This window comes from Schistocerca americana, chromosome 1 (assembly GCF_021461395.2).
Source record: "Schistocerca americana isolate TAMUIC-IGC-003095 chromosome 1, iqSchAmer2.1, whole genome shotgun sequence".
Lineage (NCBI taxonomy): Eukaryota > Metazoa > Arthropoda > Insecta > Orthoptera > Acrididae > Schistocerca > Schistocerca americana.
This window is the reverse complement of record NC_060119.1, coordinates 59,432,399-59,444,625: the sequence shown is the minus strand read 5'-3', so window position 1 is coordinate 59,444,625 and position 12,227 is coordinate 59,432,399. Positions and strand designations below refer to the sequence as shown.

Genomic DNA, 12,227 nt, shown 5'->3' with positions numbered 1-12,227 from the left:
AGCACACACTCTGCCCCAGAGTAAAAATCGCATTCTGACAACAGACACGTGTTTTGTATAAGCTCGATGAAGCATCGGAAGGGGAGGTTAGTGCTTACAGTCCCATCGACAACGAGGTCATTAGAGACGGAGCGCAAACTCGGATTAGAGGAGTACGGCGAAGGAAATCGGCCGTGTCCTTTCAAAGGAACCAACCCGGCACTTGCCTGAAGCGATTCAAGGAACTCACGGAAAACCTAAATCAAGATGGCTGACATAAAGTTTAACCATCTTCCTCCCGAATGCGAGCCCAGTGTCTTAACCGCTGCGCCACCTCACTCGTTTCGACAAAGTTTTGAAGTGATGTTTGATATGTTTTTAATACGCAGTCTTTTTTACTTTAGTCTTTTTTATTTGAGGAAATTGCGTTTTTTAGTGCTAAATTATAAATGTGTATTGTTTTTCTTAGTTTTACAAAAACATTCCTCTGTTTCACGTAACAAATCAACAATTTTCGAATAAAATCTGAATTAAACATTGAAAATCTCTATTTTGCTATAAATATTGTTAATTTTTAAGTAACAGCAAGGTAGTTACATAGAACAAAAATAGTCCGTAGGTTACACAGTCCTTTACATTTCCTCAGCCAGTTTAAAGACGGTTCATCACTTCTGTTTCTTGGTGAATCGACGAGGGTCGTTCAATAAGTAATACCCACATTTAAAAAAAAAAAAAAAAAGCCATTAATGTACATAGACAAACGTCCTTGTTGGTGCTTTACATTTGATGTTTGTTCTGTGAGCCGGTGAGGTTTCAAACAGTCCTGACAGACGGCAGAGCCGTAGTACAGCGTCAAAATGGCGTCTACATACGACTCACGCTACAAACAGCGTGCTGTTATTGATTTCTTGTGTGCGGAAAAAGAAACCGTGGTGAACATCCATAATCGTTTGTGCACAGTATATGCTGATGCTGCAGTTCATATGAGTACAGTTGGGCGATGCGTAAAGAAAGTTACAGCCTCAGGAAATGCAGAAACAGAGCTCCATGATCAGCCACGCTCGGGACGTCCTGTCACAGCCATTGCTCCGGACATGCTGAATCGTGCGGATACCATTATTTGTGCCGACAGGCTCATCACAGCTCGACAATTGGCCCTAAAGTTGTCGGTTGGCACTGGAAGTGCGTCTGCAGTGATCGAGACTCTCGGATATTCAAAGAGGTGCTCACGATGGGTTCCACGAATGCTCACAGTGGACCATAAGATTCAAAGAAAGGCCATTTCATCTGAATTGTTGGAGCGTTTTGAGACCGACGGAGAGGCCTTTCTGTCTGCGCCGGAAACAAAAAGGCAGTCCATGGAGTTGCATCATCCTGATTCACCACAAAAGAAGAAATTCGAGACAACCCCTGTGCCGGAAAAGTCAAGTTCACAGTCTTCTGGGATTGTGGTGGCGTCATTCTCGTGGAAGTGATGCCAAGAGGATCAACCATCAGTTCAGAGGCATACGTGGAGACTCTTAATAAACTCAAGAATCGTTTGCCAAGTGTTCGATCGGACAAATATCCAGCAGAAATCTTGCTCCAACACGATAATGCACGCCCACACACAAGTCTGAGAACCCTGGAACACATCGCCAAATTGGGTTGAACGTCATTGGCTCATACACCCTACACTCCAGACCTGGCACCCTTGGTCTTCCAGCTCTTTGGGCCACTTAAGGATTCTCTATAGGGAACACACTTTGAAAATGACGAGAGTGTCAGTCATGGCTAGACGGACAGGACACGAGCTTTTACGGGCAGGGAATACATGCTCTTGCACTACGTTGGCGCACGGCCATAGAATGTGATGGAGACTATGTAGAAAAACAGGATATGGACAAGACATGTTGATGCATATTGTCATCAAATTCTGACTCTTAACAATAAATATGTTCTGAGAAAAAAATGTGAGGCATTACGTATTTATCGGCCCTAGTAGTAAGTCACTGATTACATACACAAAGGAAGAGATCGAAATGAGACAACGCCTGATAGGTAAGCAACACACCTAACATACAGGTAATGCGGTTACGATCTTAACTGACCAAGGCTACTAGGAAACCTACCGTAGTCTACACTTACACATTTACTTACAATAGTCTACGATGGCCTACAGTAGTTCTGCAGCTCTGCCCAGGGCAGATGGTGTATGTTGGGTTGCCTACGTTGAGGTGCACGAAGTATTTTCCGGACCAGTTTTATTTTGCCGGCCCTATGCAAAGTTAGTGCCGAGTGTCGCTGCTGAACTGCGCTCGCTTTACGCTTCGTTTATCTGTATGTCGCCCAATCGCCCGAGAGGGGGAGAAGCTGTATCAGTGTTCTCTCGGCAGGGCGTTCAAGTCGCTGACCGAGGTGCGCGGCCGGCACTGCGCCGCCAGCCGCTCGGCGGGCAGCATCTCGCAGTTCGACATGGCCGTCACGCAGTTCGGCTTCATCGGCTTCACCATGGTGGCGCCCGAGAAGCTGGGCATCGAGCGCGGCGGCGAGGAGGGCATCGTGCACTTCTGGCGCGTCATCGGCTACGTCATGGGCATGGAGGACAGGTGGGTGCGTGCGCGCGCGCGCTGCACGGCCAGTACTGAAACGTGTCACAGTTAACGCAGCAGTTCCAGCATTTGTTCTGGTGGCACTCACACTTTTGATCTCCTCGAATATGTGCAACTTCTGCATTCCTTGCTGTCTCCACAAGCGATGCTCCTAGGGCCTGATCGTGGGGGGAATAGTCGCAATACCAAAAAATAATTAATATAGAGTAATGAAATTTCGGGATTACATTTGTCTGGGTAATATATTTAAGTTATTAACATTGCAAGATCATAGGTTAATGTAAGTGCGAGGTAAGCCATTGCAAATGTATAATGCTGAGACATTAATAACTGTTGTAACCGCCAGGATGTCGAATGCAAGCGTGCATACCTTAATGCGTTGCGATATGCAGGTGCCGGAAGTCAGTTTGTGGTATGGAGTTCCATGTCTGTTGTGCTTGGTAGGTCAATACACTTTTTATATCCGTGAATATCTGCAGCTTCTGCATTTCTTATTGTCTCCACAAGCGATGCTCCTAGCACGTGATCGTGGGAGAAAAATCGCAAGACCGAAAATACTGTTTGTGGATGAGACGGGAATTGTCGTTCGACGCTGTCCAATACGCGTTCGATTGGAGACATATCTGGTGATCGAGCAGGACGAGGCAACGTAGTGACAGACTGTAGAAGTGATGGGTTACAAAAGCGGTTCGTGGGCGAACCTTATCCAGCTGGCAAACATCCTCTGGAATGCTGTTCACGAATGGCAGCACAGTAGGTCGAATCACCAAACTGACGAACAGATTGGCTTTCAGGTTGTGAGGGATAACAACGAGAGTGCTCCTGCTATCATACAAAATCGGACCCCAAACCATAACCCGAGGTTTAGGTCCAGTGCGTCTAGCATTCAGACAGTTTGCTTGGAGGCCCTCACCTGGCCTCCTTCTGATCAACATATGGTCTTCACTGGCACCGAGGCAGAAACAGCTTTCATCAGGAAACACAACAGACGTCCTCCCTGCCAACCAATGAGCTCTTGCTTGGTACCAGTGAAGTCACAAGTGGTGGTGGTTTGGCGCTCAGTGGAATGCACACTTCACTGCGTCTGTCTCGGATCTGTCGTTGAAATTGACGATTTGTAACAGTTCGCTGTCTCACTGTAGTGTCAACTGCTGCTCAAAGTGCTGCTGCAGATGTATTGCGACGCGACAGAGCCACACGCCGAACTCGATGGTCTTCCCTATCGGTAGTTCCACGTGGCCGTCCGGAGCCCGGTCTTTTCGCGACCGTACATTCTCGTGACCACCTCTGCCAGCAGTCATGTACAGAGACTACGTTCCTGACAGGTCTTTCGCAGAAGCAACATCCAGCTTCTCGTAGCCTTATTATACGACCTCGTTCAAACTCAGTAAGGCACTGATAATGGCGTCTTTATCACCCTAACAGCATTCTTGACTGCCATCAACACACAACGTCCAATCTCAAAAGCAACTAAAGATCACGACAGTTACAGCGTGTATTTAAAGAAAACCTGATTTGCATGCTTATAGAGGCGTAAAATCTGATTAGACACCATTATTCAAATGTAGAAACAGGCTTACCAACTTTCATTTATGTCGCACAACTCCTTCTTAGAGTTGCGATTTTTCTTTTCCAGTCTTTGCATAAGAACGTTATGGAGTTGGTTAACCTTATATATTTTTATGTCGTAAGAACTATGACCGCTGTGTTAGTGCCAAATTTGTATTTAACAATTAGCGATCGCCAAATTTTTGTCAAAGTAAGTAACTCGTTAGTTTAAGAGATAAGTCCCACTGACATGTGGAGACTGTTAAGTTCCAAAACCAACGAGATACTTTCTAACAAGGAAATTTCTGAAGATGGGATATTTCTGTATTAGGAAAAAGTGCGATTCCATACTGCCAGACAGAACTTCTTAAGGTCGAATTCGAAGTTTCCGGGCCGGAAACAGAAGAAGGCGTGGCAGAACATGACAGAATCGGTGATTCCATCCGCAGTGCAAGTGACGTGGAACAAAGTAAGACATGATGTTGTGCCCACTAACGGCGAAGCTGCTGCCGTAACACCGCAAAATGCGGCAGCTGCGGTCCGATGGACACACCTGGACGCCGGTTCTTGTGGCGAAGCAGAATGGACATCTGGACTACCGTCGAAGAAAAGGTGCCGCTAGTAAAATGGACGGTTGAGCGAAAAACAAAAGCGGAATGGCTGACTGTCACTGTAGCAGACTGCGAGACGCCCCCGCGCCAGAAAGCACAGCCGTCAGCTGTGGAGGAAGAGGGCGCGGCGCACTGGGCGACAGGGCGCCACAGGGTCAGGCTGGGCCCCCTCACACGTGTGGCAGACTGGTGAGAACACGCAGGGTTCATAGCAGCAGCGCGAGGCATTCGTGAATTTGAGTTGATCCCTCTGGAAAAGGTCATCAGCAGGCTCGCTCTCGCAGTGTGACAAAGAACCTCCGGTGGACGCAACCACACCGAGACCCTCCTTCTCCCTCCTCACCCCTCCATCTTCTTCCTCTAGCTGCCACAAGCATCTTATCAGAAACCTGTAGAAGGAAGTAGTGGAAATTTAGTGGAAAGTGGAAAAGAGCACAAAATATAACATTTGTGTTGTTCACATCCGTATAGTGAGTCGCCCAGGCAGTAAATAAACCTCGCAAGCGTACACCAATTGCTTCGCAGAAGCTAGGGCATATAATTCTAAGTTAACCGACTGTTATTTTCTTATTTTTTACAACTCAACAAAAATGAAGTAAGTGATGCTGTCTAGAAATAGCTAGCTTAACAACTTACGCTTTCCCTTATTGTCTAATTTTTTTAGACTGCAGGTTGCTGCCCCTTTATTTCCAAATTACGGAGTCCGGGCAGTGTCGTCCATATTCAGGTGATACGTTCTAGGTACAGAGTAACTTGTCGTAAATGAACAGTCAGTTCACTGTCGTATACTCAACGTATACTGAAGAACCAACGAAACTGGTGCACCTGCCTATTGTCGTGTAGGACCCCCGCGAGCACGCAGAAGTGCCGCAACACGACGTGGCATGGACTCGAGTAATGTCTGATCTAATGCAGGAGGGAACTGACGCCATGACTCCTGCAGGGCTGTCTATAAATCCGTAAGAGGGGGTCGAGATCTTTTCTGAACAGCATGTTGAAAGGCATCCTAGACATGCTCAATAGCCGGCCGAAGTGGCCGAGCGGTTCTTGGCGCTACAGTCTGGAACCGCGTGACCTCTACGGTCGCAGGTTCGAATCCTGCCTCGGGCATGGATGTGTGTGATGTCCTTAGGTTAGCTAGCTTTAAGTAGTTCTACGTTCTATGGGACTGATGACCTCAGATGTTAAGTCCAATAGTGCTCAGAGCCATTTGAACCGTGCTCAATAATGTTCATGTCTGGCGACTTTGTTGGCCATCGGAAGTGTTTAAACTCAGAAGAGTGTTCCTGGAGCCACTATGTAGCAATTCTGGACGTGTGGGGTGTCGCATTGTCCTGCTGGAATTGCCCAAGCCCGTTGCAATGCACAATGGACATGAAAGGATGCAGGTGATCAGACAGTATGCTTACGTACGTGTCACTTGTGACAGTCGTATGTAGACATATCATGGAGTCCCATATCACTACAACTGCTCGCGCCCCACACCATTACAAAGCCTACACAAGCTCGAACAGTGCCCTGCTGACATACAGGGTCCATGGATTCATGAGACTGTATCGATACCCGTACAGAACCGTCTGCTCGATATAGTTTGAAACGCGACCCCTCCAACCAGCTAATATGTTTCTAGCGCGGTATTCTGGCTGTTTACATATCTCTGCATTTGAATACGCATGCCCATAGAAGTTTCTTTCGCGCTTCAGTGTATATATCACAGCGATCCGTTGTTCTTTTTCGACTAGTTTCCCTGTAACTAAGAAATATGACTTGAAGATGGGCGACATTGCAGAACCGGTAGTTTGGAAATAAAAAGACAGGCAGCTGCAGACTGAAATAGTTAGACCATTTCGAATAAAGAAGGATTGCGAATAACTCCGTTGTAATGAATACGTCGAATAGTGGGTAATGAATAATGAATTGTTCTATAGTCAAGGTTTCCTTACTCTGTAGGCAATTTCCACATTCAGGTTTACTAAATGCTGAACAATGCTACATGATCTGCTAAGAACTTAATTTAACTTAGTAAATCTAGAACAAAGTCAGTGTAGTATCCATTCTATAGTTAAAATCTTAGTTTTGTTAATGAAAATACTGGCCCAAAATAGTTTTGATTTGTACTTCAAAAGTCGTCAGTACTCCAAAAGTCGCCAGATAAGTCGCTAAAGAATTTTTGTCGCTAAAAAGTTTTTTTTGTCGCTAAGACGAAGGAAAAAGTCGCCATTTCTAGCGACAAAGTCGCTAAATTGGCAACACTGAACTCAGGTCCCTCAGCTGTTCGAAGATTTTCAAACTCGCTTCCCAACGTCAGCTCTGACGGTATGTTTTTATATCCCCCCTATCCTCTTTAAATCACCAACTTTACAATGTTTTCCTGTCAGTTGCGTTATCGCCTTCTTCCTGCGTTGTTGACAGGTGTTGCTGACATGTTGTGATATCTTAGGCCACCCCTCGTGAAATACGTTACCTGTTTTTTTTTTTTTTTTCTTTTTTAATGTACTAGAAAATGTGCTTGTAGGAACGTTTCGGAGGAAGATGACAGTGAAATAGTTAAGAAAAAACGGGAAGGGACGACAATTTTACGATAGCTAGTGATCATAGTTACGCTAGCAGAGGTCTCATTCAGAGGAAGAACTTCAGGACATTCGTATTGTGGTCCTCTGTTTTTCCATTCAAATATTTAAAGTGTTACTTAAGGTCAAGTATACTCGTGTTCTCCGTGGTGATAAAGAAATTTGCGGATCCCAGCACTGAATGCCACTTTTACAGACTTTCTTTCTGTCCTTATTGAAAGCAATTTTTACATGCAATTTTAAGCCATAGAATACAATTCTATGTGAAAATTTACTTGTTACAGAGATACTATAATTTTTCAGACTGTAAAATTCAGTTTTATAACAGTTCGTTTACGTATACTATAAAAAAAAGAGCACAAAACGTGTGATTTTGTGCGATAAAAAGTATGTTCCTGCTGGCTTAATTTACCGCAGTAAGATCAAAACGGCATTTTTAACTAAATGTTACTTCATTTTAATCAAAAATTTCCGGTATGTTGCGCCTTAAATGTCGTTTTCAGCATAGGGGTCCCAGAGACCTCCCACCTCATGGCATGCATTACACAATAATGTCTCGCAGTATTATTGAGGTTCTCCCTAGATGGCTCAGTAATACTGTCAATTACATTGTTAGTAATATTGTGGAATAATTTTGCAGTTCGAAAGTTTGACGATAAAGGAGCTGCTACGGTGATAATTGTTCTACTTCACTGCAAGCAGAAAAGAAGGTGGTTAAAAACTGGTTAAAGGGGCGTCGAAACTAACTCACTAAAGCTTGTTAGGTATAATTGAGAGTGGAAAAAAATCATTACAAGTGCAGCTTCACTGTCAGTATTAGAGACCTAGTTATGGAGACGTGTCATGCAATAATATGTGCACTAAATGATTATACTCGAGTAAGTAATGTACACACAGAGGTCTATATTTACTTATATTTATAGCCATATTGTTGTTGTTGTTGTGGTCTTCAGTCCTGAGACTGGTTTGATGCACCTCTCCATGCTACTCTATCCTGTGCAAGCTTCTTCATCTCCCAGTACCCACTGCAACCTAAATCCTTTTGGATTTGCTTAGTGTATTCATCTCTTGGTCTCCCTCTACGATTTTTGCCCTCCACGCTGCCCTCCAATACAAAATTGGTGATCCCTTGATGCCTCAGAACATGTCCTACCAATCGATCCCTTCTTCTAGTCAAGTTGTGCCACAAACTTCTCTTCTCCCCAATCCTATTCAATACTTCCTCATTAGTTATGTGATCTACCCATCTAATCTTCAGCATTCTTCTGTAGCACCACATTACAAAAGCTTCTATTCTCTTCTTGTCGAAACTATTTATCGCCCATGTTTCACTTCCATACATGGCTACACTCCATACAAATACTTTCAAAAATGACTTCCTGACACTTAAATCTATACTCGATGTTAACAAATTTCCCTTCTTCACAAACGCTTTCCTCTCTATTTCGACTGTCATTAGTTATTTTGCTCCATAAATAGCAAAACTCCTTTACTACTTTAAGTGTCTCATTTCCTAATCTAATTCACTCAGCATCACCCAGCTTAATTCGACTACATTCCCTTATCCTCGTTTTGCTTTTGTTGATGTTCATCTTATATCCTCCTTTCAAGACACTATCCATTCCGTTCAACAGCTCTTCCAAGTCCTTTACTGTCTCTGACAGCATTACAATATCATCGGCGAACCTCAAAGTTTTTATTTCTTCTCCATGGATTTTAATACCTGCTCCGAATTTTTCTTTTGTTTCCTTCACTGCTTGCTCAATATACAGATTGAATAACATCGGGGAGAGGCTACAACCCTGTCTCACTCCCTTCCCAACCACTGCTTCCCTTTCATGTCCCTCGACTCTTATAACTGCCGTCTGGTTTCTGTACAAATTGTAAACAGCCTTTTGCTCCCTGTATTTTACCCCTGCCACTTCAGAATTTGAAAGAGAGTAGTCCAGTCAACATTGTCAAAAGCTTTCTCTAAGTCTACAAATGCTAGAAATGTAGGTTTGCCTTTCCTTAAACTATTTTCTAAGATAAGTCGTAGGGTCAGTATTGCCTCACGTGTTCCAACATTTCTACGGAATCCAAACTGATCTTCCCCAAGGTCGGCTTCTACCAGTTTTTCCATTCGTCTGTAAAAAATTTTCGTTAGTATTTTGCAGCCGTGACTTATTAAACTGATAGTTCGGTAATTTTCACATCTGTCAACACCTGCTTTCTTTGGGATTGGAATTATTATATTCTTCTTGAAGTCTGAGGGTATTTCGCCTGTCTAATACATCTTGCTCACCAGATGGTAGAGTTTAGTCAGGACTGGCTCTCCCAAGGCCGTCAGTAGGTCTAATGGAATGTTGTCTACTCCCGGGTCCTTGTTTCGACTCATGTCTTTCAGTGCTCTGTCAAATTCTTCACGCAGTATCGTATCATCTTCATCTACATCCTCTTCCATTTCCATAATATTGTCCTCAAGTACATCACCCTTGTATAGACCCTCTATATACTCCTTCCACCTTTCTGCTTTCCCTTCCTTGCTTAGAACTGGGTTTTCATCTGAGCTCTTGATATTCATACAAGTGACTCTTGTTTCTCCAAAGGTCTCTTTAATTTTCCTGTAGGCAGTATCTATCTTACCCCTCGTGAGATAAGCCTCTACATCGTTACATTTGTCCTCTAGCCATCCCTGCTTCGCCATTTTGCACTTCCTGTCGATCTCATATTTGAGACGTTTGTATTCCTTTTTGACTGCTTCATTTACTGCATTTTTATATTTTCTCCTTTCATCAATTAAATTCAATATATCTTCTGTTACCCAGGGATTTCTACTAGCCCTCGTCTTTTTATCTACTTAATCCTCTGCTGCCTTCACTATTTCATCCCTCAAGGCTATCCATTCTTCTTCTGCTGTATTTGTTTCCCCCATTCCTGTCAATTGTTCCCTTATGCTCTCCCTGAAACTCTGTACAACCTCTGGTTTAGTCATTTTATCCAGGTCCCATCTCCTTAAATTCCCACCTTTTTGCAGTTTCTTCAGTTTTAATGTACAGATCATAACCAATAGATTGTGGTCAGAGTCGACATCTGCCCCTGGAAATGTCTTACAATTTAAAACCTGGCTCCTAAATCTCTGTCTTACCATTATATAATCTATATGATACCTTTTAGTATCTACAGGGTTCTTCCATGTATACAACCTTCTTTCATGATTCTTAAACCAAGTGTTAGCTATGATATTCATAGCCATACATGAAATAAATTTCTTAAAACATCTTCCTCCATGATTGTTCCCTACTTTCTGAGCAATGAATCATACAATTCATCATTCTCAACACTTTTTTTTACTCATTTGCTGAAACATCCCACAATGCCAAAAATATTTATACATTTTAAAGTACTCTAATAATAATGTTCTTTCGTCTTGTTTTGATCTCATTCTCCATCCAATGATAAGAAACCGCCATCATTCTTGTAGCACACGACAGACTCAAAGAAATTTTCAATACTACCTACAGACAGCACAATATTTTCAAGCAGTGCAATATGTTTCCATAGTTTTTGATGTTCTTAAAATTATTGCGCAACCTCTCAATCTCTCTCCTACGCGGTCAATATTATTGCGCGTCCGGGAGCTATTGTGAATATTGTTGAACGTCTAGGGGTCGCTTTACATTTCCTTGTTTCATTGTTCTACGTGAAATGTCTTCGATGCCGTTTCTTGGATTTCAGTTTACGACTGAGCCACCACTACTGGGAGCTGAGCTGTTTGTTCATTAATTTGCGGGTCCTTAAAAAATTGAAAAAGAAATGATCTTTTTAGAAACAAGCGCGACGTTTGACATAACATGAAGATGTCTTGTAAGACCAATAAAATGCGCCTTGGTTATGTAGTTAAGTTATATTGTAAGTAACGTTCGACAAATAATGGAAGGATTTAGTAAATCGTTAAGGAAATACGAGCTACGGTCCTGGCTACAATGCTTTTCTCTGTATACAGGTTCAACATATGCCGCCCAGACGGTGTTGAAGAAACCCGTCAACTGTGTTCAATGTTGCTGCAGCAAGTTTTCGTTCCTAACCTGAAGAAACCTCCAGAAGATTTTGCTACGATGTCACGCGCCATGTTGGACGGAATATGGGCCATTCTGCCAGCCATTGACTCTGATGCTGTCTGCGCATACGTGTACAGTCAGCTGGCCGGACTGCCTTACGACTTGGACAAACTCAGCAAGGAGTCGCGCAACGCTTACGAATGGCAGGTACGCAAACTTCCTGAATTTAAATACTTATGTTGTGGAGAGAGTGAAGTTTCAAACGAAAACGAATTGGCGTACGAAGTTTTGGTCTTTAGCTATATACTGTATCGCTAATTCTCAAATGACGTCCTCGGAGACGTAGATTCCACTGACCAGGTAATCGTTTCAATAGCATCTTAAATGGCACGTGCCATTTCCACACTACATGATAGGAGGAGAAAATTAGATTGTGCGTTTCCTGGGCACATTAGTTCTCAAAATTGTCACCACATTTATTAGTTGGTTGGGGACGAAGTAATTTCCAGAAGTGCGTTAAATAGTTGTCGCTCTTTCTCGCAGTGCAGGCAGCCGAGATGTGTACTGATTTGTACTCAGGGAGGAATGTTCCGTCTATGCCTCTAAATGGAGGGCAGTTTGTTTTTTGGCATGCGCATTTCACTTCTTTTATTTATGAAGCATCTTCAGTGGCTTGTAATAAACGTTTCCTTTCATACATATAAGAAATGTATTATGTAGTAGTTACAATACGTTAGTATGATACATTTTGTCATGTTTTTCTCTTGTGTATCACAAATTTCGTTAAGTTAAATTGTCGTTGGGTGTTAGTCCATTGTGTGGTTCTGAAGATGTCTTGAATCGGCCCCCATGCTCCAGAGGTCCGAATTCCAGCGTTTTTTCACCCTC

General features: G+C 43.2%; 1 protein-coding gene across 1 annotated transcript in view; it reads left to right on the top strand.

Annotated features, from left to right (window-relative positions):
• Positions 1–12,227, top strand: part of LOC124620351 — a 152,667-nt gene that overhangs the window by 135,215 nt on the left and 5,225 nt on the right. The window contains exons 4-5 of the mRNA XM_047147027.1: positions 2,355–2,567; positions 11,285–11,546. Coding sequence (XP_047002983.1) covers positions 2,355–2,567; positions 11,285–11,546 — 475 coding nt within the window. The remainder of the gene's footprint in view (positions 1–2,354; positions 2,568–11,284; positions 11,547–12,227) is intronic.